A 26,772-nucleotide genomic window follows, 5' to 3' on the forward strand; every position below is an offset into this window, starting at 1 on the left:
AAGCCCTGCAGTAATTGTTTTGAAGCACACAAACTGTACCCATATAAGACAGCGAACTTCGTAAGTGGTATGTGTGTTCTGACTGCTCCACCAACCAGCTGTCCCCATCTCTCTCCCGCTCTTTGGGCCTCTCTATTCCCTGAAACACAACAATATTGAAATTAAGACAATTAATAACCCTATAATGGCTTCTAAGTGTTCAAGTGAAAGGAGTCGTCACACATCTCTTACTTTAAATCAAAAGCTAGAGATGATTAAGCTTAGTGAAAAAGTTATGTCACAGGCCGAGATAGGCCAAAAGCTAGGCCTCTTGCACCAAAACAGTTAGCCAAGTTGTGAGTGCAAAGGAAAAGTTCTTGAAGGAAATTAAAAGTGCTACTCCAATGAACACATGAATTATAAGAAAAAGTTTTATTGTTGTTTAAGTTTTAGCGGTCCGATAGATGAAACTAGCCACATTCCCTTAGGCCAAAGCATAATCCAAAGTAAGGCCCTAACTCTCTTCAGTTCTATGAAGGCTGAGAGAGATGAGGAAGGTGCAAAGGAAAAGTGTGAAGCCAGCAGAGGTTGGTTCATGAGGTTTAAGGAAAGAAGCCATCTCCATAACCTCAAAGTGTATGGTGAAACAACAAGTGCAGATATAGAAGCTGCAGCAACTTATCCAGAGGATCCAGCTAAGATTAATGAAGGTAGCTATACTGAACAACAGATTTTCAATGTAGACAAAACCACCTTCTATGAGAAGATGCCATCTAGGACTCTGACAGCTGGAGAGGAGAAGTCAATGCCTGGCTTCAAAGCTTCAGAGGGCAGGCTGACTCCCTTGTTAGGGGCTAATGCAGCTGGTCACTTAAAGCTGAAGCCAATGCTCACTTACCATCCCAAAAACCCTAGGGCCCTCAAGAATGATGATAACCTACTCCGCCTGTGCTCTATAAATGGAACAACAAAGCCTAGATGACAGCACATGTTTACAACATGGTTTCCTGAATATTTTAGGCCCACTGTTGAGACCTACTACTCAGAAAAAAAGATTTCTTTCAAAATATTACTGCTCATTGACAATGCACCTACCTGATCACCCAAGACCTCTGATGGAGATGTACAATAAGATCCACGTTGTTTTCATGCCTACTGACACAACATCCACTCTGCAGCTTATGAATCAAGTAATATTTTGACTTTCAAGTCTTATTCTTTAAGAAATACATTTCCTAAGGATACAGCCGCAATAGATACGGATTCCTCTGATGGTTCTGGGCAAAGTCAACTGAAAGCCTTCTGGAAATGATTCACCATTCTAGATGCCATTAAGCACATCTGTGATTCATGGGAATAGGTCAAAATATCAACATTCACAGGAGTCTGTAAGAAGTTGACTCCAACCCTCATGGATGACTTTGAGAGGTTCAAGACTTCAGTGGAGAAAGTAACTGCTAATATGGTGGAAATAGCAAGAGAACTAGAAGTGGAGCCTGAAGATGTGAATGAACTGCTGAAACCTCATGATAAAACCGATGGATGGGAAGTTACTTCTTATGGATGAGCAAAGAAAGTGGTTTCTTGAGAAGGAACTTATTCCTGGTGAAGATGTTGTGAAGACTGTTGAAATGACAACAGAGAATTTAGGATATTACATAAGATTAGTTGATAAAGCAGTGTCAGGGTTTGAGAGGACTGACTCCAGTTCTGAAAAGTTGGTAAAATGCTGTCAAACAGCACTGCATGCTACAGAGAAATCATTTGTAAAAGAAACAGTCAATCGATGTGGCAAACTTTCACTGTTGTCTTAAGAAATTGTCACGGCCACCCCCAGCCTTCAGCAGCCACCACCCTGATCAGTCAGCAGCCATCAGCATCGAGGAAAGACCCTCCACCAGCAGAAAGATAATGACTCGCTGAAGGTTGGTGATGGTTAGCAGATGATGGTTAGCATTTTACAGCAATAACGTATTTTTTAATTAAGGTATATACATTTTTTAAGACATAATACTATTGCACACTTAATAGAGTACAGTATACTGTAAATATACCAAAAAATTCATGTGACTCACGTTATTGTGATAATCGCTTTACTGTAGTGGTCTGGAACCGAACCTGCACTATCTCTGAGGTACACCTGTACATATTCTTCTCAAGCACACAAAGAACATTCTCAGGATAGATCACAGGTCATAAAAACAGTCTCAACAAATTTAAGATGACTGAAATCTTATCAAGTATCTTTTCTGACCACGACGGTATGAAACTAGAAATCAATAACAGGAGGAAAGCTAGGAAGTCCACAAATATGTGGAAATTATACCACACACTTCTGAGTAACTAGTGGTTCAGAAGTCAAAAGGGAACTCGAAAAATACCGTGAATAAAAACTGTACACACACACACAAACACATACACACACAGCGGAATGTTATTCAGTCATAAAAAAGAAGGAAATCCTACCATTTGTGACAATGTGGATGACCTGGAGGTTTAAGTGAAATAAGCCAGACGGAGAAAACAAACACTGTATGGTATCACTTATAGGTGGAATCTAGAAAAAGAAAAAAAAAAAGCACCAATTTCATAGAAACAGAGAATAGAACGATGGTTGCCAAGGGCTGGGGACAGCAGAATGGGGCAACAGAGGTCAAAGGATACACATTTTCAGTTATACAAAGAATACTTTCTGAGGATGTAACATACAGCATTATGACTATGGTTAATAGTACCGTACTGTATACCTGAAAATTGCTGAGAGTAGACCTCAAGCATTCTCACCATCAAACACAAAGAAAGCTAACTATATGAGGTTATATGTGTGTCAACTGATCTTGGTACCATTCCACAATGTGCATCAAATCACTACATTTATACTTAAACATATACATTATATTGGTCGATTATTCCTCAGTAAAGTTTAAAAAATGAATCAGGACAGTAAAGCATCACCAAATAAAATATTTGGTTGAGCCAAAAGGATATTGAGAGCTCATAATGTTGAAGGTCTTAAAAAGAAATATAAAATGAGCTTGTTGGTACTTGGGTACTTGGCAAAAAGAAAAACAGGCAAAAAGATTAGCAGCTTGACTTAAAAACAAAATAAAGGAGGAGGGCAATGCAGTAGTTCCTTGTCATAGTCAGATTTCCTACTTGCAGTTTTTAGCTCTTGTGAGCAACCCTGGAAGCTGGTGAATTCGAATTCTACGGCGAGGTGGCTATGTGGGAAAGTCGCCTAGGGAGTGTGAGTGGACTGCCCAGCATCCACACCTCACTAGTGATTTCCTATTTTCTGCTACTTGGCCCTGGCACAGTACCTCTGTAAGGATGTGAAGGAAATGCTTTAAAACGTCCAGTAATACTTTATGGTATATTGTATGGTGCCATTTGGGATTCACAAAAATCTTAGCATATATCCGTTTCACCCCAAGAGTTTTCTGTTTAAACCTAAAACATCTAGATGTCCTTGTTTTACTATAATGTGTATTTTGTCCACCCTTGTGCCTTCTGTTATCCACTTATTTTTTTATTATGCTGATTCTGTAACTACTGCTCAAAGGCAGAAATTCATTCTTTTAAGTTAAAAAGCTACAGCACTGGGCTTCTCTGGTGGCGCAGTGGTTGAGAGTCCGCCTGCCGATGCAGGGGACACGGGTTCGTGCGCCGGTCCGGGAGGATCCCACATGCCGCGGAGCGGCTGGGCCCGTGAGCCATGGCCACTGAGCCTGCGCGTCCGGAGCCTGTGCTCCGCAACAGGAGAGGCCACAACGGTGAGAGGCCCGCGTACCGCAAAAAAAAAAAAAAAAAAAAAAAAAAGCTACAGTACTGTGTGGAGAATTCTCATACCAAGAAAAATGCCTACTTTTCTCCTATGCACCAGGGTTGGAAGACCTCTATAAAATTCATTTGATTATAATGTATAAATCATTAAAATAAAGTAGCATCACAATTACTATTATGAAGTAAACGAAAAGAAGCAAACAATGTTAATGAAATTGTTCTAGGAAAGCTATAGGGAGAAATCCAATTCTGAAAACATGTATTTTTAGCTTCTAGATAAGGAGAGTTTTACTTTCTCAACTCCATAAACACATTTTTGTTTTTAGAATTAGTTAAGAATTAACTATTCAACATTTAGTGGTCACTATGTAAAATCAGTTTTTAGTAATAGAAATGTAAGATATGGTAGACAGCATTATTCGACTTTACTAACCTCACTCATAATGTTGAATACAAATGCAAAATTAAGTGGTGACCTTTAATTTTAAATCTAATTCAAAGCATGGTCTCTTAGATTTAAGAAACAAGGCAGATAGATATATGTCACAAGGGGGAGGGGAACCAAAAAACCAAATCCAAAAAACCCCAATGATTTATCTATGTATTATAAAGTTCAAGCTGTAGCCCTTATATTCCTTTAAATGGTATTTTCTTTTGAATTTCCATTAACCTCATCAGTAATTGAATTTTTAATCAGACCCTATAATCTATCATGAATCTTCCAATTATAAATTAAAAAAAAAACAAAGGCAGATATGTGTACCAAGTACTTTATGAAATTCACCACTCACAACTGACCTTCACATATACATTTCAAAAATCAAAAGGACACTGACATTCTTAAAACCCAAAGGCTAGATAAGGCCCACCTTTCCAATCATTTCTGCATTTTAAGAAATGATCTGATCTAATGATGTGTTAATGTAGAAACACATTATATATTTTAACATCAATAAGGTATGACATTCAAGGGGAGAGCCAATAAACCTCTGTATTTTAAAACCAAAGGAACACATCTTGGACACCTTAAATTATAAAATTCAGTTCTAAGCAGGAACTGTTACTGTGTAACAAATACTGCTCATATCAAAAGTGCTGGTGACAAAGAATTCAACAAAGAATTCAATATGCCCTCCCCACAGAATCTGTTCACATACATATGCATATATCTATAACTGTAATAAGATTTTAAATGTTTAAGGTGCTTAAATTTTGCACTGCAGGACTAATTCAATAAGTATTCATCTGCTACCTCTTTGTAGCAGCTCCAGTTAGAGTGAATGATCCACGGGCAAAAGCACAAAAATGCTGTTATTTTCTGGAATGCGGCATTTGTGGCACTGGAGTGCCCTCTATTGGTAGTGAAGAGGACACACTCATTAGCTGCCCTGCATGCATCTTCTCATTAACCCGGAGTTCACACCCATCCTGCAGCATTCTAACTGCTATTCGGGCAATGTTCTTAGAGTCATCGAGACCACTGTGAGGCCGCCCATCGTAATCCATTCCAAGTTTTTCAAGCATTATTGTCAGCTTGGTTTGGCTTCTAGGAACCTGAAAAATAAACAGCTCAGTAAATAATTCTTTAGTATTCTATAAGTCATTGTGAAGTGGAAAAATAAGCTGAAAATGAACAGTAATAGCTAAATAAAGTTAGGCAAAGGGCAAATACTCTCGGGTCAAATGAAGCAAATAAATAAACCTTCAGAGCTTTAAAAAAATGATCTTAGAGTTTTAGATAAAAAATACATATAAACAGATGGAATCCTTAAAACATCTAAAAAGTTTGCAGTTTTATAACTTAACAAATCATTTATGGAAGGAAATGCATTGTTCTGAACATCTAAATTTAACCCAAACTAATTTTTTGGCATGGTATTTTTCTGTAATGTATTATTTTACTTGACTGACAAAATTTATAACTTTTATATATCAAAGGACACTATCAACAGAGTTAAAAGGCCGTCCACAGAACGGAAGAAAATATTTGCAAATCACATACATGAAAAGGGATTACCATCTAGAATATACAAAGAATTCCTAAAACAACAAAAAAAGCAAACAACCTGATTTAAAGAACTTGAATAGACATTTCTCCAAAGAATATAATACACAAATGGGAAGAGGAGAAGAAAATTTTTTAAAAGGAAAATGTAAGTTTCCTCAACTTACACTACTAAGCAGCATTATAATTGGTATCTAGTACAAAGGGGGGAAACCACCCAGAAAAGAGCAGCCTAAGAAACTGACCAATATAAACAGATCCACAGAAAAATGTAATTCTCTACTCAAAAAAGCACTGGCAATTCTGCCTTAACGTATCTACAACTTTCTGATCACTCTAATGTACTATGAGCTGTAGATGTTTTTACGCAGACCTGAAAATTCTTTTATGGTTTTAGTAATTGTTAATAATTATTCTTAGAATAAGTAAATTATTCCTCTAAGTTAAAGGTTGGAGAAAGACCCCTTACATAAGAAGGCATTACCACCTGGGAGTTGTAGCATGAAAAGAATCTAAAGCTGATCAGCCCCTACAAATTTATATGAAATTCAGAGGACAGAGGCACATTTGAAACTATATCACAGGATACAACAAGCAAAATCCAGACTATGGGAAACTCTACAGGACAAATGGCTTAGGTTCTTGGGGGGTGAAAAAAACTGCTAAAGGGAAAAAAGGAGGCGGGAAAGGAATTTATAAATTTAAAAACTTGGGGCTTCCCTGGTGGCGCAGTGGTTAAGAATCTGCCTGCCAGTGCAGGGAACACAAGCTCGAGCCCTGGTCCGGGAGGTTCCCACATGCGGCGGAGCAACTAAGCCCATGCGCCACAACCACTGAGCCTGGGCTCTAGAGCCCGCGAGCCACAATTACTGAAGCCCACGCACCACAACTACTGAAGCCCACGTGCCTAGAGCCCGTGCCCCACAACGAGAGGCCACTGCAATGAGAAGCCTGCGCACCGCAACAAAGAGTAGCCCTCACTCACCGCAACTAGAGAAATCCCGCACATAGCAGTGAAGACCCAACGCATCCAAAAATAATAAAATTTATTTTAAAAAATAATAAAAAAAATTTTAAACTTACGAGACACGTCACCCAACTGCAAATGTGTGAACTTTATTCTGATCCTCATTCAACACACAAATGGTAAAAGAAAACAAAATATTTATGATATTTATGATGATTTGATAACATTAAGGAATTACTGTTAATTTTTTTAGGTGTGATAATGGTGTGATGGTTATGTTTTCTAAAAGAGTCATCTTTTGGGGGTTACATAATGAAATGTTTAAAAAGCAAATGAAATAATGTTTAAGATCTTCAAAATAATAAGGAAAAGGTAAAGTGGGTAGGGTTATAGATGAAACAATGTTGGTCATGAGTTACTAACTGTTGAAACTTGAGTCATGAGAGTTCACTGTATCTGTCTACTTTTGTGTATGTTTGTAATTTTTCATAACCAACTTTTTTTAAGAAATCACAAAATTAGTGAAAAATCCACAGAAAAGGAAAAAATATTTACCAAATATAATCAAAGGAAAGAAATCCAAATGACTAATAACATAGGAGAAGCAGCTCAGTTGCATGAGTAATTAGGCAAATGCAAAACAGAACCTCAATGAGATGTCATCACACATCCACCACACTTACAAACATTTTAAATGACTGGCAATACCAGATGCTGGCAAAGACGTGGAGCAATAGTAAATCACACACTCTTCTTGTTGAGAGTGCCAACTGGTACAACCACTTTGGAAAACAATTTTTGCATTATCAAGTAATCTCAATGTGGTACGTATTCTATAACCCAGCAATTCAACTCCTAGGCTTATACTCTGGAGAAATGAGCAAGCAAGGCACCAGAAGATATGCACAGGAATGTTTATAACACCACTGTTCATAAAAAGCCCCAAACCAAAAACCACCCAAAGTAGATAAACCAACACAATGGAATTCTACACAGGAGTAAAATAAATGAACTTCAGCTATATACACAAGAAGGATGAATCTAAAATATAATGTTGAGGAAAAAAGCAAAATAAACAATACAGCCAGTATGATGCTAATTATATCATTTTCAAAAACAGGCAAAACTAAACCATATGCTATAAGGATCAACATATAAATATTAAAGCTATAAGGAAGGGTGGGAGGGAGGCTCAAGAGGGAGGGGACATGGGGATATATGTATGCATATGGCTGCTTGACTTTGTTGTACAACAGAAACTAACACAGCATTGTGAAGCAATTATACCCCAATAAAGATGTATAAAAATAATAATAAAAAAATAAAGCTGTAAGGAAAAACAAGAAAATTATCTCCATGAAAGTATGGATTACAGGAGCTCTGGGAGGAAGGAAGAGGGTTAAGTGGGTGGAATTTACAAGGGATTTCACTCTAAAAACAATCTGTCAAAATCCACTTTTCTGTACACATAGTTCTCAATTTTAAAATGCTAAAACAAAAAAACAAACAAAAAATGTTTTGAGAGAAAAGCACCTTTTCTCAGGAAAGGATGTGCTTTACCAAAATGTGGTTGTAAAGGGAAAAAGATGACCCAAGATCTAACATGTGATAGAGAAGCAAAGGAAATCTTCTAGGATGATTTTTGAAGAAGCCTGAAGAACAGTTCAGATTAGAACAGGATTAAAGGTTCCAGAAACCTAGTCTCCAAGGTAAAAAAGGAAAAAAAAAGAAAAAGAAAAAAGAAAAACTGACACACCACCTGAGCGTTTTGAGTACTGAAAAGTGATTTTCAGTTTGAATGGAGAGTAACAGCATAAGAAAACAACTAAAGAAATCAATTATTAAATCTGGGGAAAAGTGAACACTCTCCATAATCATTAGAAATGTAAACACCGAATAATGATTTGATTATAAAGCTAACATAACTAAGAAAGATGCAGGGAGGGGAAGGACAGGCAGGAATGGTAGCTGTTTAATGGTGCTGAATCTTCACTTTGCATTGCAGGAACTCAATAGATACCTCAGACTGAAAATTCAAGAAATAGCATAAATATATAATCTGGAAACAGGAAGGTTAATATGAGAAGAAACAGGGCCTCCCTGGTGGCGCAGTGGTTGGGAGTCCGCCTGCCGATGCAGGGGATACGGGTTCGTGCCCCGGTCTGGGGGGATCCCATATGCCGCGGAGCGGCTGGGCCCGTGAGCCATGGCCGCTGGGCCTGCGCGTCCGGAGCCTGTGCTCCGCAGCGGGGGAGGCCACAGCAGTGAGAGGCCCGCATACCGCAAAAACAAACAAACAAAAAAAATATATGAGAAGAAACAACTTTAAAAAGTTAAAAGTGGGGCTTCCCTGGTGGCGCAGTGGTTGAGAGTCCGCCTGCCGATGCAGGGGACACGGGTTCGTGTCCTGGTCCACATCCCGCGGAGCGGCTGGGCCCGTGAGCTATGGCCGCTGAGCCTGCGCGTCCGGAGCCTGTGCTCCGCAGCGGGAGAGGCCACAACAGTGAGAGGCCCACATACCACAAAAAAAAAAAAAAAAGTTAAAAGTGTTTGGGAGAATAGGAACCAGTACTGGTGAGGGCCATGGTGGAAGACTGCCATTTCTTATGAGACTTGCAATATTATTTTTAAAAATTTACACTACACACACGTATTAACTTTGATAAAATTAAAATGAAAAATCAGTGGGGAGCATCTGTTCCACAAACAATCCATATACTGAATACCCCTACAGTTTCAAACCTCTGTTACTGAAGATCATACATATATAGTTACCCTATTTAAGTAACAGGTTGAGTGAGGAATATACCTTATTTTTCTAAACTCAGATGAACATAACTATTTGGAATCTGAAGAATAACAACTAATTATACGACCTTTTTCTGTGAAAAGCACCTAGTAAATCATAACTTTATGTACATGCAAAATATAATAAATTTATCAAGAACAGTATAATCAATATAGAAATCTTACCTTGTAAAAGTTTCCATATGACTTTCGAATATTGATCCACTTTTTGGCAAAAGGTGGATATTTGAGCCTGCTTAGCTGGCACTGAATGTTCAGGAACTTACTCATATCCCATGAACTTAAAGCAAAAGAGGAAAAAAATCTGGATTAAATAAATGCTATACCATTCTTAAAAATGAGGATTTTAAGTCATTCTATTTGTTTTTATTTACACATCACCTTTCTTATATTCACACACAACACCAAGCTTAGAAAATTTACTTCTCTTCCTCCAAAATAATAACTCAAAAACAAACTTTAAAAAGCAAAGTGGAAGTTGGATATATTAAAATTTTTTTTGACAAACTAATTCTTTTTTTTTTTTTTTTTTTTTTTTTTTTTTTTTTGCTGTACGCGGGCCTCTCACTGCTGTGGCCTCTCCCGTTGCGGAGCACAGGCTCCGGACACACAGGCTCCGCGGCCATGGCTCGCGGGCCCAGCCGCTCCGCGGCATGTGGGATCTTCCGGGATCGGGGCACGAACCCGTGTCCCCTGCATCGGCAGGCGGACTCTCAACCACTGCGCCACCAGGGAAGCCCTTGACAAACTAATTCTTATTGGGCTCATCTTGACCATTTTTATGGTTCTGATTACCTAGGCACACCTCTATCTTGTTGAGTTTTGTTTTTTTTTTTTACAACTCTAAAATAACTGCTCAGCTTACTTTTAATGCCAAGTTTATCACATTAGGAAGTTCCTTGAGGGTATGCTTTGAAATAAAACAAAAAACACAAACAAATGAACAAAATACTTGAGAGAAACAAACGCAGCTGATATCAAGCAGTTAGAATGCAATTTGCTCTGCCACAACATATGTTTCTACAACTCCAATCCACCTATGTAGTTAAGTAGGAGAATCCTGGCTGTATCATGTAGAAATTATGTTGCCTCATATGTGGTTTTTCCTCGGCAAAGGGAGTCAGAATTGCAGCAGTAGAAATTATAACCTTCAGCGGGAAAGAAAAAGCTCTCAACTCGGCCGCTGTGCCAGCAACAGGAGTACTTTTAAGAAAATTAAAAACAAGCACCTGCCCCCACAATCCTCTGGCTTCTGTGCCTTTGTAACATCCTCTGAGGTGCCTTCTACAGACCCCGGCAAGCTTGCCTGGGCTGTCCAAGTTATTTCTGGGGGTATCAATTATTGTTTTGTGAGTCCTCTGGTTGCAAAATTGCACAGATTTTGAATGATCTGTCCCAGAATGTGAGGTTTTTTACAGAATTGCACACACCATGTTATGACAGAAACACCTGTGACTTTAGCACGAACACTGCTCATTCATGTTGAAAATCAGGAACAGATTTCTAAAGAGGCCCATCAACATTTCCCCAAACTTCCATTTTTAAGCACAATTATGATGGGCCTAAATTCAATGCTCTTCTCCTACTGCACCTTAGGGCCTCTAAACCCTTCACTTAGGTGACACCTCAGCTTTTGTCCACAATTTGAAACAGAAGTTCATTAGGACTTTCTTCTTCAACCTTAATAGCACAGGGTATAGGAGGTGCCTCAGCACAATGCTGTTAATCCTGTTATAATCTCTCTCATCTCTCCACTTGGCTTTTCATTTAACTAATGCTTCTGGAGCATAATTTTGAGCTCAGCACTATAGTAAGCAATATGAAAGACTACCAAGTAGCAACAATCCTTGCTCTGAATGGAGTTTTAATCTCCTTGCAAACCTAAGTCTTACACACATAAAGTTTAGATATCAGAATATTTAGTCAGATGCCAACATGAATGGTACATATCAGAGGCTGTAAGCCTTCAAGAAAAAGGTCAACGTGAGTTGTAGTGTCCAAAATAAAATATGAGGTAGGCTCTGGGTAATAATAAAGAAGAGTCAAGGAAGAGAACCTTCCAGCAGAGAGGAAAGCTGTGTGGGTACAGAGAGGAAGGATAAACCGTGTGGTTCATGGGCCAGCCTGACTGGAGTAAAAAAGAAAAACGGCAGGAGGATTAGGCTACACGGGCAGAGTGGGATTAGACAACAGAGCCTTGAAAGCCAGACTGAAGAGCCTGGACTTTCTTGAGCAAGGAAGTGTCCTGATAAAAACAGCGTTTCAGTAAAGTCATTTAAGTTTTATACATTAATATTTAATCTTCTAGCACTGGATCAGACTGTTATCTCTGCTTTCCCTCCTCTCTCTGACGTCTAGGACTTAAAATTTAACCAGGAATAAGAATGTAAAAGGAAAACTACTGTCTGTTGTGGGGACTCCTTTAGTAAATAATAGTTTTTGTGGTTATTCTAAAAGTTGGATGAGTTAGGACATCTTTAATCTTAAAAAGATTAAAAGATTAAAAAAGATAAATTTCCTAAATACTTACCCATCCGTTAATATGGAATATTTATACTTTGTTCCTAATTCCTTCAATTTCATCCAGTCAATGACTTTCTTCAGTACCTGAGGGAAGGTATCAGCTTTGTCTACCTGATCCTGAGGATATGAAAGTAAAATATATAAAAATCTGGGTAGTTACATGTAGTCCTTCCCAGAAACAAACACTGGAGGGAAAGAAACAGTAGGAGAAAGTCTTAACTATGATCTTTTAAACTCTTCATGGTTTCCTAGGCTAAGATTCACCTAAAATTCCATTTTTAAGACAATTAAAAATTGTTTATAGCCAAGTATTAGGGACTGCTTTCAACTGAAGTATATAATCCTCCCCAGATTAAGATTTAAGATCATCCTCAGGGGTTCTCTTTTTTCAGGCCTCAACCTAGTGGCTTACTGCTTCTCCAGAGGGGAGAAAAGGGAAATCTCTCCTCAGCTGAAAACCACAGCCCTCTACACTGGTTTCCCTATCTCGAAGCTCACATCGTTCCAGAATATACTACCCATCTGAATGATCCATCACATCACTCGCATACTTAAAATCCTCCAAACACTCCCCAAGGTCTTCCAGACAAAAAGACACACAAGACCCTTCATGATCTAGCTCGCCTCTATCACTTTAGCTTTATGTGCGACCAGTTTCTCACTAGCCCATAATACACCTGAACCATCCCGAACCACTTACAGTTTTGCCCTTCACACCTGAAATGCCTGCCCAGTCATTCTTTTCCACCTATTTACCTATCGTTGACTCAGCCCAAGTTCACCAACTTGAGTACTGCCCAGGACAGCCCTCCCTTCCCTCTGTCAGAGGGAGGTCTTTCTACAGATGCCCATGACACCCTAATGAAACACTGTCAGTCTTCCTAACCATACTGTGACCAGTGTTTTTTTCTGTCTGTCCCCCTGACTTACAGACTGTTAAGTGAGCTGAGGAGAGAGACTGCCTTGACCATCTTTGTATGCATCGTAGCTTGGCCAATACTGAATATTATAGCAGGCCCTCAAATATTTGTTGAATGAATGAATAAAGGAACTAAATAAATGAACAAAGGGCCTACCACATTAGAATACAACCAAAAATCAGAGGCCTAAAAAAAATTAAGCTATATATAAAATCACGTTGTAACAGATACATTTTAAAACTTCATCTCCAAGTTCAATATGGTAACTAACATTTCCTTCACTAATGCTCCATACAAATGAAATGATTACAACTCCTTAAAAGGAAAGGTTGAAAAAAAATCTTAGCAGGTGTAAAATGTGCTTTTCTATTTTTTAAATATTACAATACAAAAGATCTTTACCAAGCAAGGAAAGTATCACATTTAATTATTTACAACAATAATTTTTTTAAACTATGAAATAAATCCCTAATTTCAAAACTTCTTTCAAACTCTAGAAAAAGGAACACAGAATTATAACCTGAGTAATTCCAGTTAGATTGATGCAGAAGTCAGAAAGTTGTGTGTTAATCTCTGGTCTCACATACTGCTGAAATGTATCTTCCTACAAGGGAAGGACAGCAAGTTAAAGTATTTTCTATGACCTAAGATACATGATACATAACGTGACTATGTCAGCCACATAAGGTTGTAATCTTATAGATGGCTCAAGGCACAGACCTGTCTAGAGTTTTAACAATTTAAGGATAATGCGCTATTCCCAAAGTACTCTAATTTTTTAATTAAAAAATTATGCTTCATAGTTTAAAAAAGTTTAAGATAGAACAAGTACCTGAAAGCAAGTCTTCAAACCAAAGTTTAACCAGAGGAGCAAAATGTCAGTGATTTTGTTTATAATATTTTGAAACTGTAAAGCCTATTAATGCAACCTCTAGTTCAAGATATTAATAGCTTTTTAAATAACATAGTACGCTGAAGAAATGCCAGTCTGCAGTTACAACTAAATTAGTTCAGATTCCTGCTCTCCCATTTACTCCTGACTAGTCCTTATTTTTATATTAAGATTCCACTAAACTGAATTCTGAATAATCAAAATTTAACTATATGATATGTAGTAATTTAAAGGGCAATAATACTACTAATTTTTTTTTTTTTTTTTTTTTGCGGTACACGGGCCTCTCACCGCTGTGGCCTCTCCCGTTGCGGAGCACAGGCTCCGGATGCGCAGGCTCAGCGGCCATGGCTCACGGGCCCAGCCGCTCCGCGGCATGTGGGATCCTCCTGGACCGGGGCACAAATCCGTGTCCCCTGCATCGGCAGGCGGACTCTCAACCACTGCGCCACCAGGGAAGCCCTTACTAATTATTTTAGCAATGTTTAACCTCTTCAAGAAGCTTTCATGATTGCCTTCGTATTTTATGCTCACAACAATTTTGTGAACTCAGTAAGGACGACATGGTTATCATCAGGCTCAGGTCTCTAAGCATTTTTTCCTCTGGCCCAATGCTGCCTCCCTAAACCAGATCACACTAAGTCACTTGTTAAAAATTAAGGACAATTACAAAGCCTAAAGATTTATTGGCAGCAATTATTAATACTAGGTAGCTATGGAGAAAAAGACAAAGAATATTACTTATAGTAGATTAAAAAATTAATAAAAATCATGTTTATAAAATTCTTTTTATACATTAGTGTATTAAGCAGATGAATTATCAATAGTTACTAACAATTATAAAAGAGTAAAAGAACAGCAAAGAACATTTCAACTTCGAAAGTTACAGAGGTTCTTTACTTACCAGACATATTGCAAAAGGAAAAATTCTACTTAACTGAATTTCATAGATAAATGAAGTCTATCCTTTTAAATATCAGTATTTTGTTTCATAATTTTAAATGAAAACCTTTTAAAAAATATATGCTGCAACTTCCCTTACCATTATAAGCAGGTACTACTAAGTATGACATTAATAAAATTGTATTTGCTATTTAATACTTTCAACAGAATGATGCCACAGGACTATGCATTCATTGACCAAATATTTAATAATCACTTAAATAAATTACATAGTAAGTTAAAAGGTGATGAGGGTTCTTAAAAAGTAGAGTAGATAAGAGGGATCAGAAACATTGGGTCTGTGGGGTATTCAAGCTACACTATTGCACAGAGAACCAGTTAGACTTTATTTAGAAGGCAAGAGTTAAGGAATGCCCGGAAGGAAGGAAGGAAGGAAGGAAGGAAGGAAGGAAGGAAGGGAGGACAAGAGGGAGGAAGGGAATTAGCAGCAAGATCTCTGCAGGAAAGGAATTTGAGCTAAAGCTCTGGGAGGTGAGGGGGTGGAGCATGCCTGGAATTTCTAAGAAACAGCAAGCAGGTCAATATGGTGCAATCAGGTAACAAGAAGCCAGATCATATAAGGAATATGACTTTTACTCTGAGTTAAATGGGGAGCCATAAAAGAGTCATGAGCAGAGGAGTGAAATGCTCTGACTTATATTTTATAAGGATCACTCTGGTCACTAGGTTGAGAACTGGCTGCAGGGAATAAGGATAGAAACAGAGACTGGTTAAATGATGAACAAAAGCAGCAAATCCAGACAAGAAATCAGTGGGACTCAGACTACAGTCACAGCAGTGTGGTTAGGTGGCTGGGTTCTGGATATATTTTGAAGGCAGAGCAAACAAGTCTCTGATGGCCTGGATGTGTGATGAGAGAGAAACAGGAGTTAAGGATGACTCCAAGGTTTCTGGACTGAGCAATTAGAAAGACAGAGTTGCTAGCCCTCAAGCTAGGGAGGCTGAAGATAAAACAGGTTGCGGGTAAATTTGGGACATGTTAAGATGTCTGTTTAGATGTCCAAGTAGAGATGGTAAGTAACAGTCTGGATTTGGACAGACGACGAGATTGGAGATATATATGTGGAAAACATCAGCATGTAGTTTCTAAAAGGTATGGAATAAGATGATAGATGAGATCGTTAAGGGAGAGGATCTATATAGAGAAGAGGACCTGGGATTGAACCGACAGCATCCTGTATTAGGAAGTTGGGAAGAGAAGGAGCAACCAGCGAAGGAAACTGTGAAGGGGAACCCAGTGAGGCTGGCGAAAATGCAGGAGAATGAGGGGTTCTGGCAGCCACTTGAAGGAGACAGTGGTCAATTCCACCAGGACTTAGGTAAAGGTCAAAGATGACACTGAGGAGTGATTTTAGTGGAGTGATGGGCTGGAATACATAAATTAAACCTACAAGTGGTATGGGTTTAACAGAGAATGGGAGGAAACAGACAGAAGTGTATATAACTTTTACAAAAACCTGCTGTAGAGGAACAAAGACACGGGGTAGCTGGCAGGGAGTGGGATCAAGTGAAGGCTTTTTATGGTGTGAAAAATAACAGGTTTGTATGGGATGGGAACGATACAGTAGAAAGCAATGAATCATTCATGTCTAAATGAGGGAGGAGAACGGCTAGAGCCATGTCCTTGAGGGAGAGAGAGGAAGTAAGATCTAGTGAGTTATGCAAGATGATTTGCCTTCATAGCTGTCATTTTTTTCTTTTAATTTACTGACCTTTAATCTGCTTTGGACAAGGAAATTATATAAATGGGCTGATTAAGACTATAACTAAAAGAGGCTTCAAACAACAGAAAGAAAAAACTGTATGCATTTTAATGCACCAAGACTTTTTATGCTTACTCCCAGTGTGTCGGTGGCAACTGGGGATACCACAGACGTGGTACTTCTGGGTAGATGAGCTGTTACAATCCTTGTTCAGGATTTACAAGGCAAACAGTATTAATTTGGAGGGATCTTGCTGAGTTCCTAAACTAACAACGCACTGACCATGAGTCTCTAAAGCAAATATGTTATATGGCTTAGAAGCCAAGGTTACAAGAGTTGCTCCCCCCATAAACTTTTCACCAGAAAGCTAACCAGCTTTAAGTTGAAAGGTAATTTCTATACCTTATCATTTTTATAGATCAGAGTATACATTAGTCTACCACAGTGGTTTCTCAACCCTGACTGATACCAACTGAGAAGCTTTAAAAAAAAATGCTAATGCCAGGGGCCCCATGGAACAACTAACTCAGAATCTCTGGGATGAGGACCAGGCATCAGTTTTTTTTGTTTGTTTATTTGTTTTAGCTACTGGAAAAGGAGAGGAGCAGACTCTGAAATTATTTTATTATAGCCCATCTATCAAGTATGCAGCAAGAGCAAACACCCCCTCTTTAGAATTCTAATTCTAGCTGAAACAGCAAATGGGACCTTAGTAGCCAACCCCAGAATAGCTGCTGCTAAAAATAAAATTAAAACAATTCACTTACTATTTCTAAGGTATGAGTATTCAGTAAAACAACAGGAAATTCAATTATTTCATGTATGAACTCAGGTGGGTTACCCTCTTCACAAGTGGCTTCGAAGTCAATAACACAAATGTAGTCGTAGTAACTGTCAGCACAATTGCCCTCTTTCAACATCAGCTTCTGCTTCTTATAATAGTTTTTCAGTCTCTTCTTTAGTACATCCTTTACACCTCTAAGGAAAATAAGAATAAAATTAACGCTTAGGTGAATTTTACAGGCAAGAATCTGAACTCTTACCTGCTGGCACTGGGTTGAACACTGACAGCATTATCCCAGCATAATTTAGCAAATGTTAGCCAAAATAAATGTAAAGAAAGCAAAGCTAATTTAGCAAAGAATTAAAACAGAACATTTAATACAGCATCAATATTTTAATCCACACGTAACTTTTCATTTTTGTAGTACAATATATAAAATATATATTGGTCTTTCAAACCATAACCTTTGTCGGCATACACTACCTACACAGCCCTGTTGCCTTATATAATAAGATGACATACATGATACAAAAACCGAAATTAATACTGAATTATTCTGCTGACCAAACACAAATTTCAGAGAATGAAAATTCAGGAAAATTGAACATAGTATGCTCTCTCTTTCCTTTCTTTTGGCTTTTGTAAGTTAGACAACTAAAAAAATCCACATGAATTTGAAAGCATTATGAGCCTAGCAGTATATAAAGTTGAATGTCTCTTAGCTATTTAACTAGGAAAACTAATATAGGAGACCCTAGAATAAACCATGTCCAGAAGAACATTGTCATAGTCAGTAGATTCTTAATTGCAATTAGATTTCTTAATTTACCATGGGTAGAACTGGATTCAGGAGACTTCTGTTTTACAGGTATTTTTAAAATATACGTTCCACAAAAGGGAGGTGGGGCAAAGTTGTTCTAAATTTATGACAATGGTGGGTAAAGGCGGTCACATTCGTTCGTCCAACAGTATATATTACTTCAAAAAATCAAAAGTCGCAACCATTCCTTAGACTTCCTTCACTGTTACTTGGTTGAGTCCTGTAAGGGCTTGCAAATACAAAATGGTAGTAAAAATAAGAGGATCTAAAAACTGTAACTAATGGGAAGTGACGAGGAAGGCATTTTGGCCCCGTCACCAATTAGTGACCGTTAGAAAAAATGTTTCTAACCTTTTGTTCTCCTTTCTAAACTACCACTAAAAAGGAATCTTATCCATGAAAAATCCTGATAATTAACCAGCAAGTTGGTTTAAGACAAAATGTGTTAATATGTTTATTTGCTTGAGATTTTCCAAACTGCCAAAACCTAGGAAGGAAACCCTCAACTCCTTTCATATTAAGGTATTGTGCGTGACCTCTGCATCATGTGACAGCTTTGGATTACTTTGTCTTAATTTTTCTTTCTTTTTTTAAAGAAACTATAGTTTACTAAAGGTGAAACGTTATTTACTAAAAGGCTGTCTGCAAACCTAATGGCAACATAAACACATAACCAACCAGTTACTCCAGAGAGAAAACTTCATCTTTAACATCTTGCCCCTTGCCCCTCCACATCCAAACAATCACCATTTCTGCCAATTCCAACTCAGAGAAACATACAGAATCTGGTTCTCCTGAATTCTCTCAGGTGGGGCTCCCAGTAGCTTCCTGGACTCTGGCAAACATCTCCCCTATCACAGCCCTCCTCTTCGTTCTTCACCTTGCTCGAGAGCTAAGCACTAGCACCACCTTCCTGCTGAAATACTTCAGTGGCTCCCTTCTGCTTACGAGGTAAAACGCAGACTTTAGCACAGAGTTCCTTCACCACTAGGCTACGACCTATCATTTCATCATCTTCTTCAGATGCTCCCCCTCCCCACAGTACACCGCACACTGCAGACAAAACACAGTACAGGCCACGTCCTGAAAATGGGGCATGCTTTCCTCTTCCATAGCTTTGGTTGTACAAAGAGAAAGCAGAAAATATACAAACAGAAATTAGGAGTTTTGATTTCTTTTCGCCCCAAATACCCTGTCCCTCCCTTTTCTGTTTTAAGTCAATTCAAATGTCACTTCTGAATCCCTGAGACAGACTCTTCCGCATTCTCATGCTGTACTTGGCCAAACCTTCAATACAGCTCTGGTCACTCTGTATTGAGATTATTGGTTTGTGTATTTTCCTAAAAGGCTGAGATTTCCAAAACAGGGAGTAGATCTGTTTTACCTTTATAACATTATTACCTAGTAAAGTGCTTACAATTCAGTAAGTGTTTGTTGACTAAACGTATAAACATATATTTGATCTCTCTGGCTCCCATATAAGTCAGGAGTGAGCAAATGATCTTCACACCTGGGAAGAACACACATTTTGCCCAGAAAATCTTAAGTAGGCTACACGTTGTATTCCCAGAATAGAAAGAGTCAGGGGGAAAGGGGGTAAAAATCTTCTTCACAAATTATGGAGTAGACAATCGAGAAGGGGGAAAAAATACATGTGTGCTCTTTTGAAAAGCAGTGAAGCTCTACTTTAAAGCAAAGAGGAGGAATACTGCTTATGAGAATAAGGATTCAGGGGGGCCTCAAAACAATGTTTTCCTCTATTACCTGTAGTTATTTTTTTCTAGATGCCTGGCAATTCTCTTGTGTATCAAGAAGCTACATGTTTTTCTGGATCCCAAAGGTCATTCCTGCCCCATGCCCCAAGTCAAAATAAAGTGATTTGTTTCACAAAAAGTTATTAAAACTTAAGTATGTATACATCTCATTGAAGATACACACACATGCACACATACACACTCTTGAGTTGGCTAAGCTGCATTATTTTCTCATTCAATATACAGTTACAATATACAGCTTACTATCATACTGCATATTTTTAGAAACTAAAACAGAAGAAAAAATACTTCCTAGTAGGTGAAAGTTGTTTTTTTTTTAATTACCTGGTTTCAAAGAAATCTTCTTTATAAAAATAATACAAATGAACAAGAAAAAGGAAAAATACTCAATCTCGTTAATAAGTTATAATTATCTATCAACCAAACGATCAACTAAAAAAATTTTTTAAACATACTCAGTATAAAATGATAGCTACTCCTAGACACTTCTGGTAGATGATCAAAATATTCATCAACTTTAACTCAGCAATACTACTCTATTGTCTAAAAGACTGACAGAAATAATCAGAGTCACACAAGGATTCATGGGTAAGAATGTAAATTACCGCTGTTATTTGAATTGTTAGTAATGGTTATCTCTTTATAATAGGGTTACAGATATTTTTCAGTGTTTTCAAGATTTTCTAGATGAACATGTACTACTTTTATAATTTTAAAACGTTATTTTTAATTACCTGGTTTCAAGCTTGAATTCTGAAAGTTTGGCTCTGAGCTCTTCCTTACTCATTCTATTAATGCAACCATTCGTAATAGCAATCTCTTTGTAAACTGGGTCACTGAAATCACTTGCACTGGAGGTAATGAACTTAGATCCTTTTGTTTCTTGGCCATCAAGTCTCCGTCGCTGCTTTTTCTACCACACACACAAAAAATACATACATATATATATAAAGTTTATAATTAGTACAAACATCTTAAAGATTCAAACTCCTAAGGGCTCTTTGTGCTATATGTTCAATAAAAAGTGCTTAGGAAGAAGGAGGATGTATTTCCAATACAATTTACCCTGCTCTCTTCTCAGTCACGAGGTTCCTTACAGGAAATGAAGCTAAGTAAAAAGAGCACTGGTTTTGGGAGTCAGAGCAACCTCAGTACAGAGCCAGCTGATTGTTTAATAGTAGCATAACCTTGGGTAATTACTTATTACTCTGATCTTCAGTTTCCTTATCTATAAAATAAGGTATAATAATAACTGTCTCAAATGGTATTTGGTATTGGTAATAATAAATAGTATTTGGGAGAGATTATTATAAGGATTAAATGAGATCAAGTATATTAGGTTCCTGACACCATACCCACCATGGCTATTAATAAATGGTAACTTTACTAATTACCATCACAGACTGTAGGTCAGACCTTTTCACAAGCAGTAGTCTAAAATTTACAAATGAACCAATTTTTAAGTAAACTTTTACAACATTACGCACGTATACATCAGTGCCTTCCTGAGAATTTTTTAACCTGACTTCGTTTCACAAAGTTAACAGAAATTGGCCAATATAAAAATTAAAGGGACCAGAAATCTGATTCAAAACTTGCTAGTACCCAAGGCAAAGAAGGAAATAAATTCAGTTCCAAAACAAGCAATTTCCCAAAGTTACACATATATCAGTTTTTCAGGAGAACTATAGTTACTATACTATAAACCTTTTCTCCTTTCTTAAATGAAAATCCATGTTAAGAAGACATAATCCAATTCTAATCACACCACAGGTAGTCCCAAATTACTAATATGTTAAGTTCCAAAGATTCATTTACAAGTTATTTTCCACGTGCAATGTTACAAATATTAGGTATGTTTCAGAATTTTCAAAAATACTTTGGAATTTACTAGCAATCCATACTAAAGCTTGTTAACTTAGTTATAGCTTACCACATTGTCCCCATGTGAACTTTAATGACAGATTAAGGAGGGATAACCATGGATAGGACACAGTCCCTGAGTTGGAACTGATCCTAATGGTTCAGGGACTATTTCTCACTCTTAGCTCTCAATTTAATGCAACACACATTCTGCAGATACTGTGCTAGAATACTTAAGAATTACTCTCTCCCATCTCCTCTGAGGAAAGAGGACAGGAATTCCAATGTATGAACTGTCCATAAATTGAAGAATAATTTTTAAAATAATTTTATTTATTTATTTTTTTGGCTGCATTGGCTCTTCATTGCTGCGTGTGGGCTTTCTCTAGTTGCAGCGAGCAGGGGCTACTCTTCGTTGTCGTGCGTGGGCTTCTCACTGCGGTGGCTTCCCTTGTTACAGAGCACGGGCTCTAGGCACAAGAGCTTCCATAGTTGCAGCACGCAGGCTCAGCAGTTGTGGCTCGTGGGCTCTAGAGTGGAGGCTCAGTAGTTGTGGCGCACGGGCTTGGCTGCTCCGTGGCATGTGGGATCTTCCCGGACCAGGGCTTGAACCCGCGTCCCCTGCATTGGCAGGTGGATTCTTAAACACTGCGCCACCAGGCAAGTCCCTTGAAGAATAATTATATTGAAGTTCCTTGTTGACCAATGTTTTAAAAGCTTTATTACACGGATATTTGACTAAGATAAGAAAATAATTAGCTTTCAATACCTTATTAAATTTACAGTGCCTGGTTACTTTATCATTAGCATTTAATCAGGATTCCTGATTTATCCTTTGTCTTTACACTTACAGTGAATTTTAAACTTCATCTTCAATTGGGTTAAAATTAGGTCAACAATGAGTAAGAGTTTGTCTACCAAAAAAATGTCTCACTTAATTTAAGCAAACTTTCTCCTTGGCTAAATCCTCTCTCTGACTCATTTGCTTAATTCTTAACTAGAACTGTAGCTACAAATATTACCCACAAGTAACACTTAGGCCTCTTCTAGATATGCTACAAATCATGATTTCTATAAAGAAAGTTCTGCTTCCTCTCCTGGGTCCAATCCTAGCCCTCTTCCTTCAGTGAAGTTTAGGACATGGTCAAGGTCCAGTCCTCACAAACTGTGGTCTACACTAATGGTTTCCATAGAAAATCCACTAAGACAACTCACTAAGGAGCAGAAGGAAAATATTTAAAACCCTGTATGTATTATTAATCTACAAAAACACAAAATTAGTTTACTAAGTAATACATGGATTGATAATGGTGCCCTCCCCAATGTCTGTGTCCATCTGTCACATGTCACAAAGTACCGGCCATACAATGAGGAAAGTAGGGACAGACTCCACAGTACAAGGGAGAATATTCACCTTCATGATACTGTGACATTTTGCAATTTTCACACGTCCCAGTAAATGGTTGCACGGTTAATATTATCCCAAATGAGAGAAACTTTACAATATGGAATTGACCATGAAAATCTTTTATACCAAACGGAGGCTGACTATCTTCTGGTAAAGTACTTAAAAGTGCTATTGAACTTACAAATGAGTTACATATTTCCTTTTACAAAATGGTATTCCAAAATTGCTGCCATTTTCTGTGATGAGAAAGGGATTAATAGCTTGATCCTTAAAAGTTATTTTTTTTAAATAAACCCTATTTGTTTCAAGATGAAAGAAAATATGTTTTAACAATAACTTAGCAAGTAACTGCTTATCAAGAGAAACCTCTTCTGTGGCAAGAACATTTGGAAAATAGATGTTTTGGAAGTGTTTCCATTATTTTATTGCCAAAAAAAAAAAAAAAAGAAAACCTGCTCATTACCTATTTTTTAAAAAAAAGACTTTGCATCTACACATAAAAAACAAACAAACAAACTTAGAAGCAGAATTAAACTTGGTTACAATCCTTCCAAAAGAAGAGTTCTGATGAAATTTGAACCTACTTGGTTAAAAATATAAAAATACAACACCTATTAGTTTACAAAAACAATTTTGTTGACATCAAGGATAATGAAAATTTACTTAGCTGAAATCCAACAAAATATTTTGCTTACTTGAGCCTGAAAAAAAAAGGACTGTATCATTACTTATTAAAAGTATCCAACGACAGGTTTTTAACAAATACGATAGTCACTAACATCAACTAGGAACATAAACCCAGGTCTTAAGTCACTATATCTCAAAGTTTTAAGACTTCCAAATCTAATGAAGTGTATTCAATCACACTTCTCTCATTAAAAATAAAGTTTTTAAAATTATTTTAAACCGACTCACTTGATGATGCTATTTGACAGTATCTCAAACTGAAGAGGGATGGTGGGGTACAAGAGCGGTTCTTTAGACAGAAGGGACATGGAGGCCTCTTTGAAAGTAATATCATAAGGCGAAGCAGATAACTATGCAAAAGACCCAGCGGGAGAGCATGCACAGCAAAGGAAGCACACAAAGACCCTTAACAAGAATGATCATCCGCCATAAAACCGAGGATGCTGGGCCCTGAGAGCAAAAGGGAAGAGTTGTACGAGGTGCAGTTAACAATGGAGAAAGGAGCCAGGTCCTGTGGGCAGCAAACTGAAGACTCGGGAGGGGAGAAACCGGTCAGATTCATGTTACTAAAAGCTCATTCTACCTGCTATGTGGGGAATGGGCTGTAGACGGAAAAAGCAAGAGCTAGGAAGCCTCCTGCAAGTACCCACACTCTGAGGTGCTCCGCAATTTGTATGTTATTAATAGAAAATGACCAATTCGGGTATTAGCTCGTTCACACTCTGCAGCGCCAGTCAACAATAATTGTATGTATCAAAGAAGATGAATAAAGAAGTTTTAAGACGGTTTTTACAACTCTGCCACTGTAACTAGGATCTATCGGTGAGCTACCAAACTCATTAAGGGTATCGGTCATACAGTACGTTTATATGAGGTAGGAGTAAATGGGCGAAAACCAGAGACGAAGCTCCGGCTAACAGGCACAATCACCTTTTGCCAGGGCTGGGAGCTGGGCTTAAAGGTCTTAAGAAGTGACACAGCTAGAGCTGTGGTGGTATTTCTAAATACATCAACTACCCGCTACTGATTAGGGCTACACAGAATGACAACAGTAACCGTGCGCCCAGAATGCTTAGAGCAGAGTTCCCACGCAGAGCTAATAAAACCGCGGTTCGCATACTTCTCGTCTGGACTGTTGACTCCCCTCCAGACAGTAACTGGGACCAGAAGCGGCTTACTGACAACCACCCCCGAGTAAAGGCTCCCGGAGTTGGGGCCAGGGAAGGAGGCCAGGGCTGGGGCCCCAGGGTGCACGGGCTGAGGTTCCTGAAGGAAACGCTCGAAGACAAGGGCGCGCGGGCGGATTCTCACCTCAGGATTCGGGCGCTGCGCCTCCTCCCCGCACGCCGACCCGCGCCGCGCGGGAGCCACGGCCTCGCCGCCGGGCTGGTGACTCTGTTCATCCTCCATGCTGCGTGTCACGTAAGAAGAGAGCTGCTGGAGCCCACCACTCACTCTCTCACTCGGCCAAGCCCGAAAGCCTCGCCTTTCTCCGCTGAAAAATTAGCAGGCTCCCGTTCCCGCGGCGGCTACCACACAAACTCGTGTGGACGCCTCCCACTTCCGGGAGCGTGAGGCGTCCACACGCCGCGCAGGCGCAGTGAGGCGGCGCGCGGAACGCCAGCGCCTCCGCCGAGGCAGGAGGTGGCGGGCGGTGGGTGGAAGGAGAGATGGGAGGAGCGAAGCGGGGGGGAGGCGCGCGCGGGAGAAACTGAACGCTGCGTGCGCGGGGTTTAAGCGACGCCAGAATTCGGGCTGTAGTCCCTAGAGATGCCACCAGAAGAAATGACCCGACACCGTCTCCTGAGAAGTAAGCGAGGAGTATCCGAGAGAGAGGTGAATTTTAGCCATAGAGAATAGCATTTATAAAACAATCTACGTTTTTCCGTAAGGCGTTTGAGACGCCCACTGCTGGACAAGAAGAAGCAATAGGTCTGGAGTTACTACGAAACTAAACAAAGTATGTGAAACAACTGTTTTCAGACATTGGACGACAGGTAGTTCCGGACCTTTGTAGCTGAGAGAAGAGAAACAAATGAGATGGGGATTTTTTTTAGGGAATTTGGCGAGGCCAAGTTGGTTGGAATTTATGAGGCGGAGTTTATGGAGAAAAAGCTTCAGAAATCTGCATAGGCGCACCCTTGCATCTTTAGCTGAATAAAAATCAGTGAATATGTTCTGTGAAACTCCACAAGACCAGGAAAGAACAATTATTGGGGAGCAGTAAGCCAAACAATTTTCAGAGCTCACACTGGGCTAGGAATCATTTGAGTTCCCTGGAGCCAGAGTGGCAGACTGTTGAATACGGTTGTCAAACGGAGTATGCTATAGAGACCCCCGAAGTGTCATGTCTTAGTAGTGAGGTAAACTAGCCCTAGACTCTGGGCTAGTTTAGACCCTTCAGAAGCTTAAAGACAAGCCCTGATAGAGTCAAACTGCTCAGTAAGTAACCTAACTGCCTGCCAAAGCAAAGCCTGATACTCTCTAAAAGACTAGGACAAAATCCGGGATTCAACAACATTATATTCAATATATCAGGCATCCAGGCATCCAGTCAAAACTTAATAGGCATGCCAAGTAAGTAGGAAAATATATAGTCAATAGAACCATATCCAGAAATGACAAAAATGATGGCATTAACAGAGAAGGACTTATGTGCTTAATATGCTCAAGGATTTAACACAAAATATGACAGGAGAGAAACTGAAGAGTTTTTTAAAAAAGAAACAAATAGAATTCCTAGAGATGAAAAATATAATATCTGAAAATTTTAAATCTCTACATGGGATGGATAGCGCTTTAGGTGCTGCAGGAAAATAAAAAGTAACAAAGCTGAAGACAGTGATAGAAACAATCCAAAATGGCACACAGAAAATAGACTTAAAAAAAAAA

At 38.7% G+C, this 26,772-nt stretch overlaps 1 protein-coding gene across 1 annotated transcript; it reads right to left on the reverse strand.

The window, feature by feature from the left end:
* Nucleotides 1–4,536: 4,536 nt before the first annotated feature.
* Nucleotides 4,537–25,441, reverse strand: ERI1 (exoribonuclease 1). Its single transcript, XM_082608839.1, has 7 exons — nucleotides 25,192–25,441; nucleotides 20,657–20,835; nucleotides 17,311–17,521; nucleotides 13,506–13,589; nucleotides 12,073–12,182; nucleotides 9,708–9,822; nucleotides 4,537–5,316 (listed from the first exon to the last, which is right to left on the reverse strand). The coding sequence occupies exons 1-7, from the start codon at nucleotides 25,288–25,290 to the stop codon at nucleotides 5,074–5,076; spliced, it is 1,041 nt and encodes a 346-aa protein (XP_082464965.1). The 5' UTR covers nucleotides 25,291–25,441; the 3' UTR covers nucleotides 4,537–5,073.
* Between the last annotated feature and the right edge of the window lie 1,331 nt (nucleotides 25,442–26,772).

This window comes from Mesoplodon mirus, assembly GCF_964341445.2.
Source record: "Mesoplodon mirus genome assembly, chromosome: 20".
NCBI classification, from domain to species: domain Eukaryota; kingdom Metazoa; phylum Chordata; class Mammalia; order Artiodactyla; family Ziphiidae; genus Mesoplodon; species Mesoplodon mirus.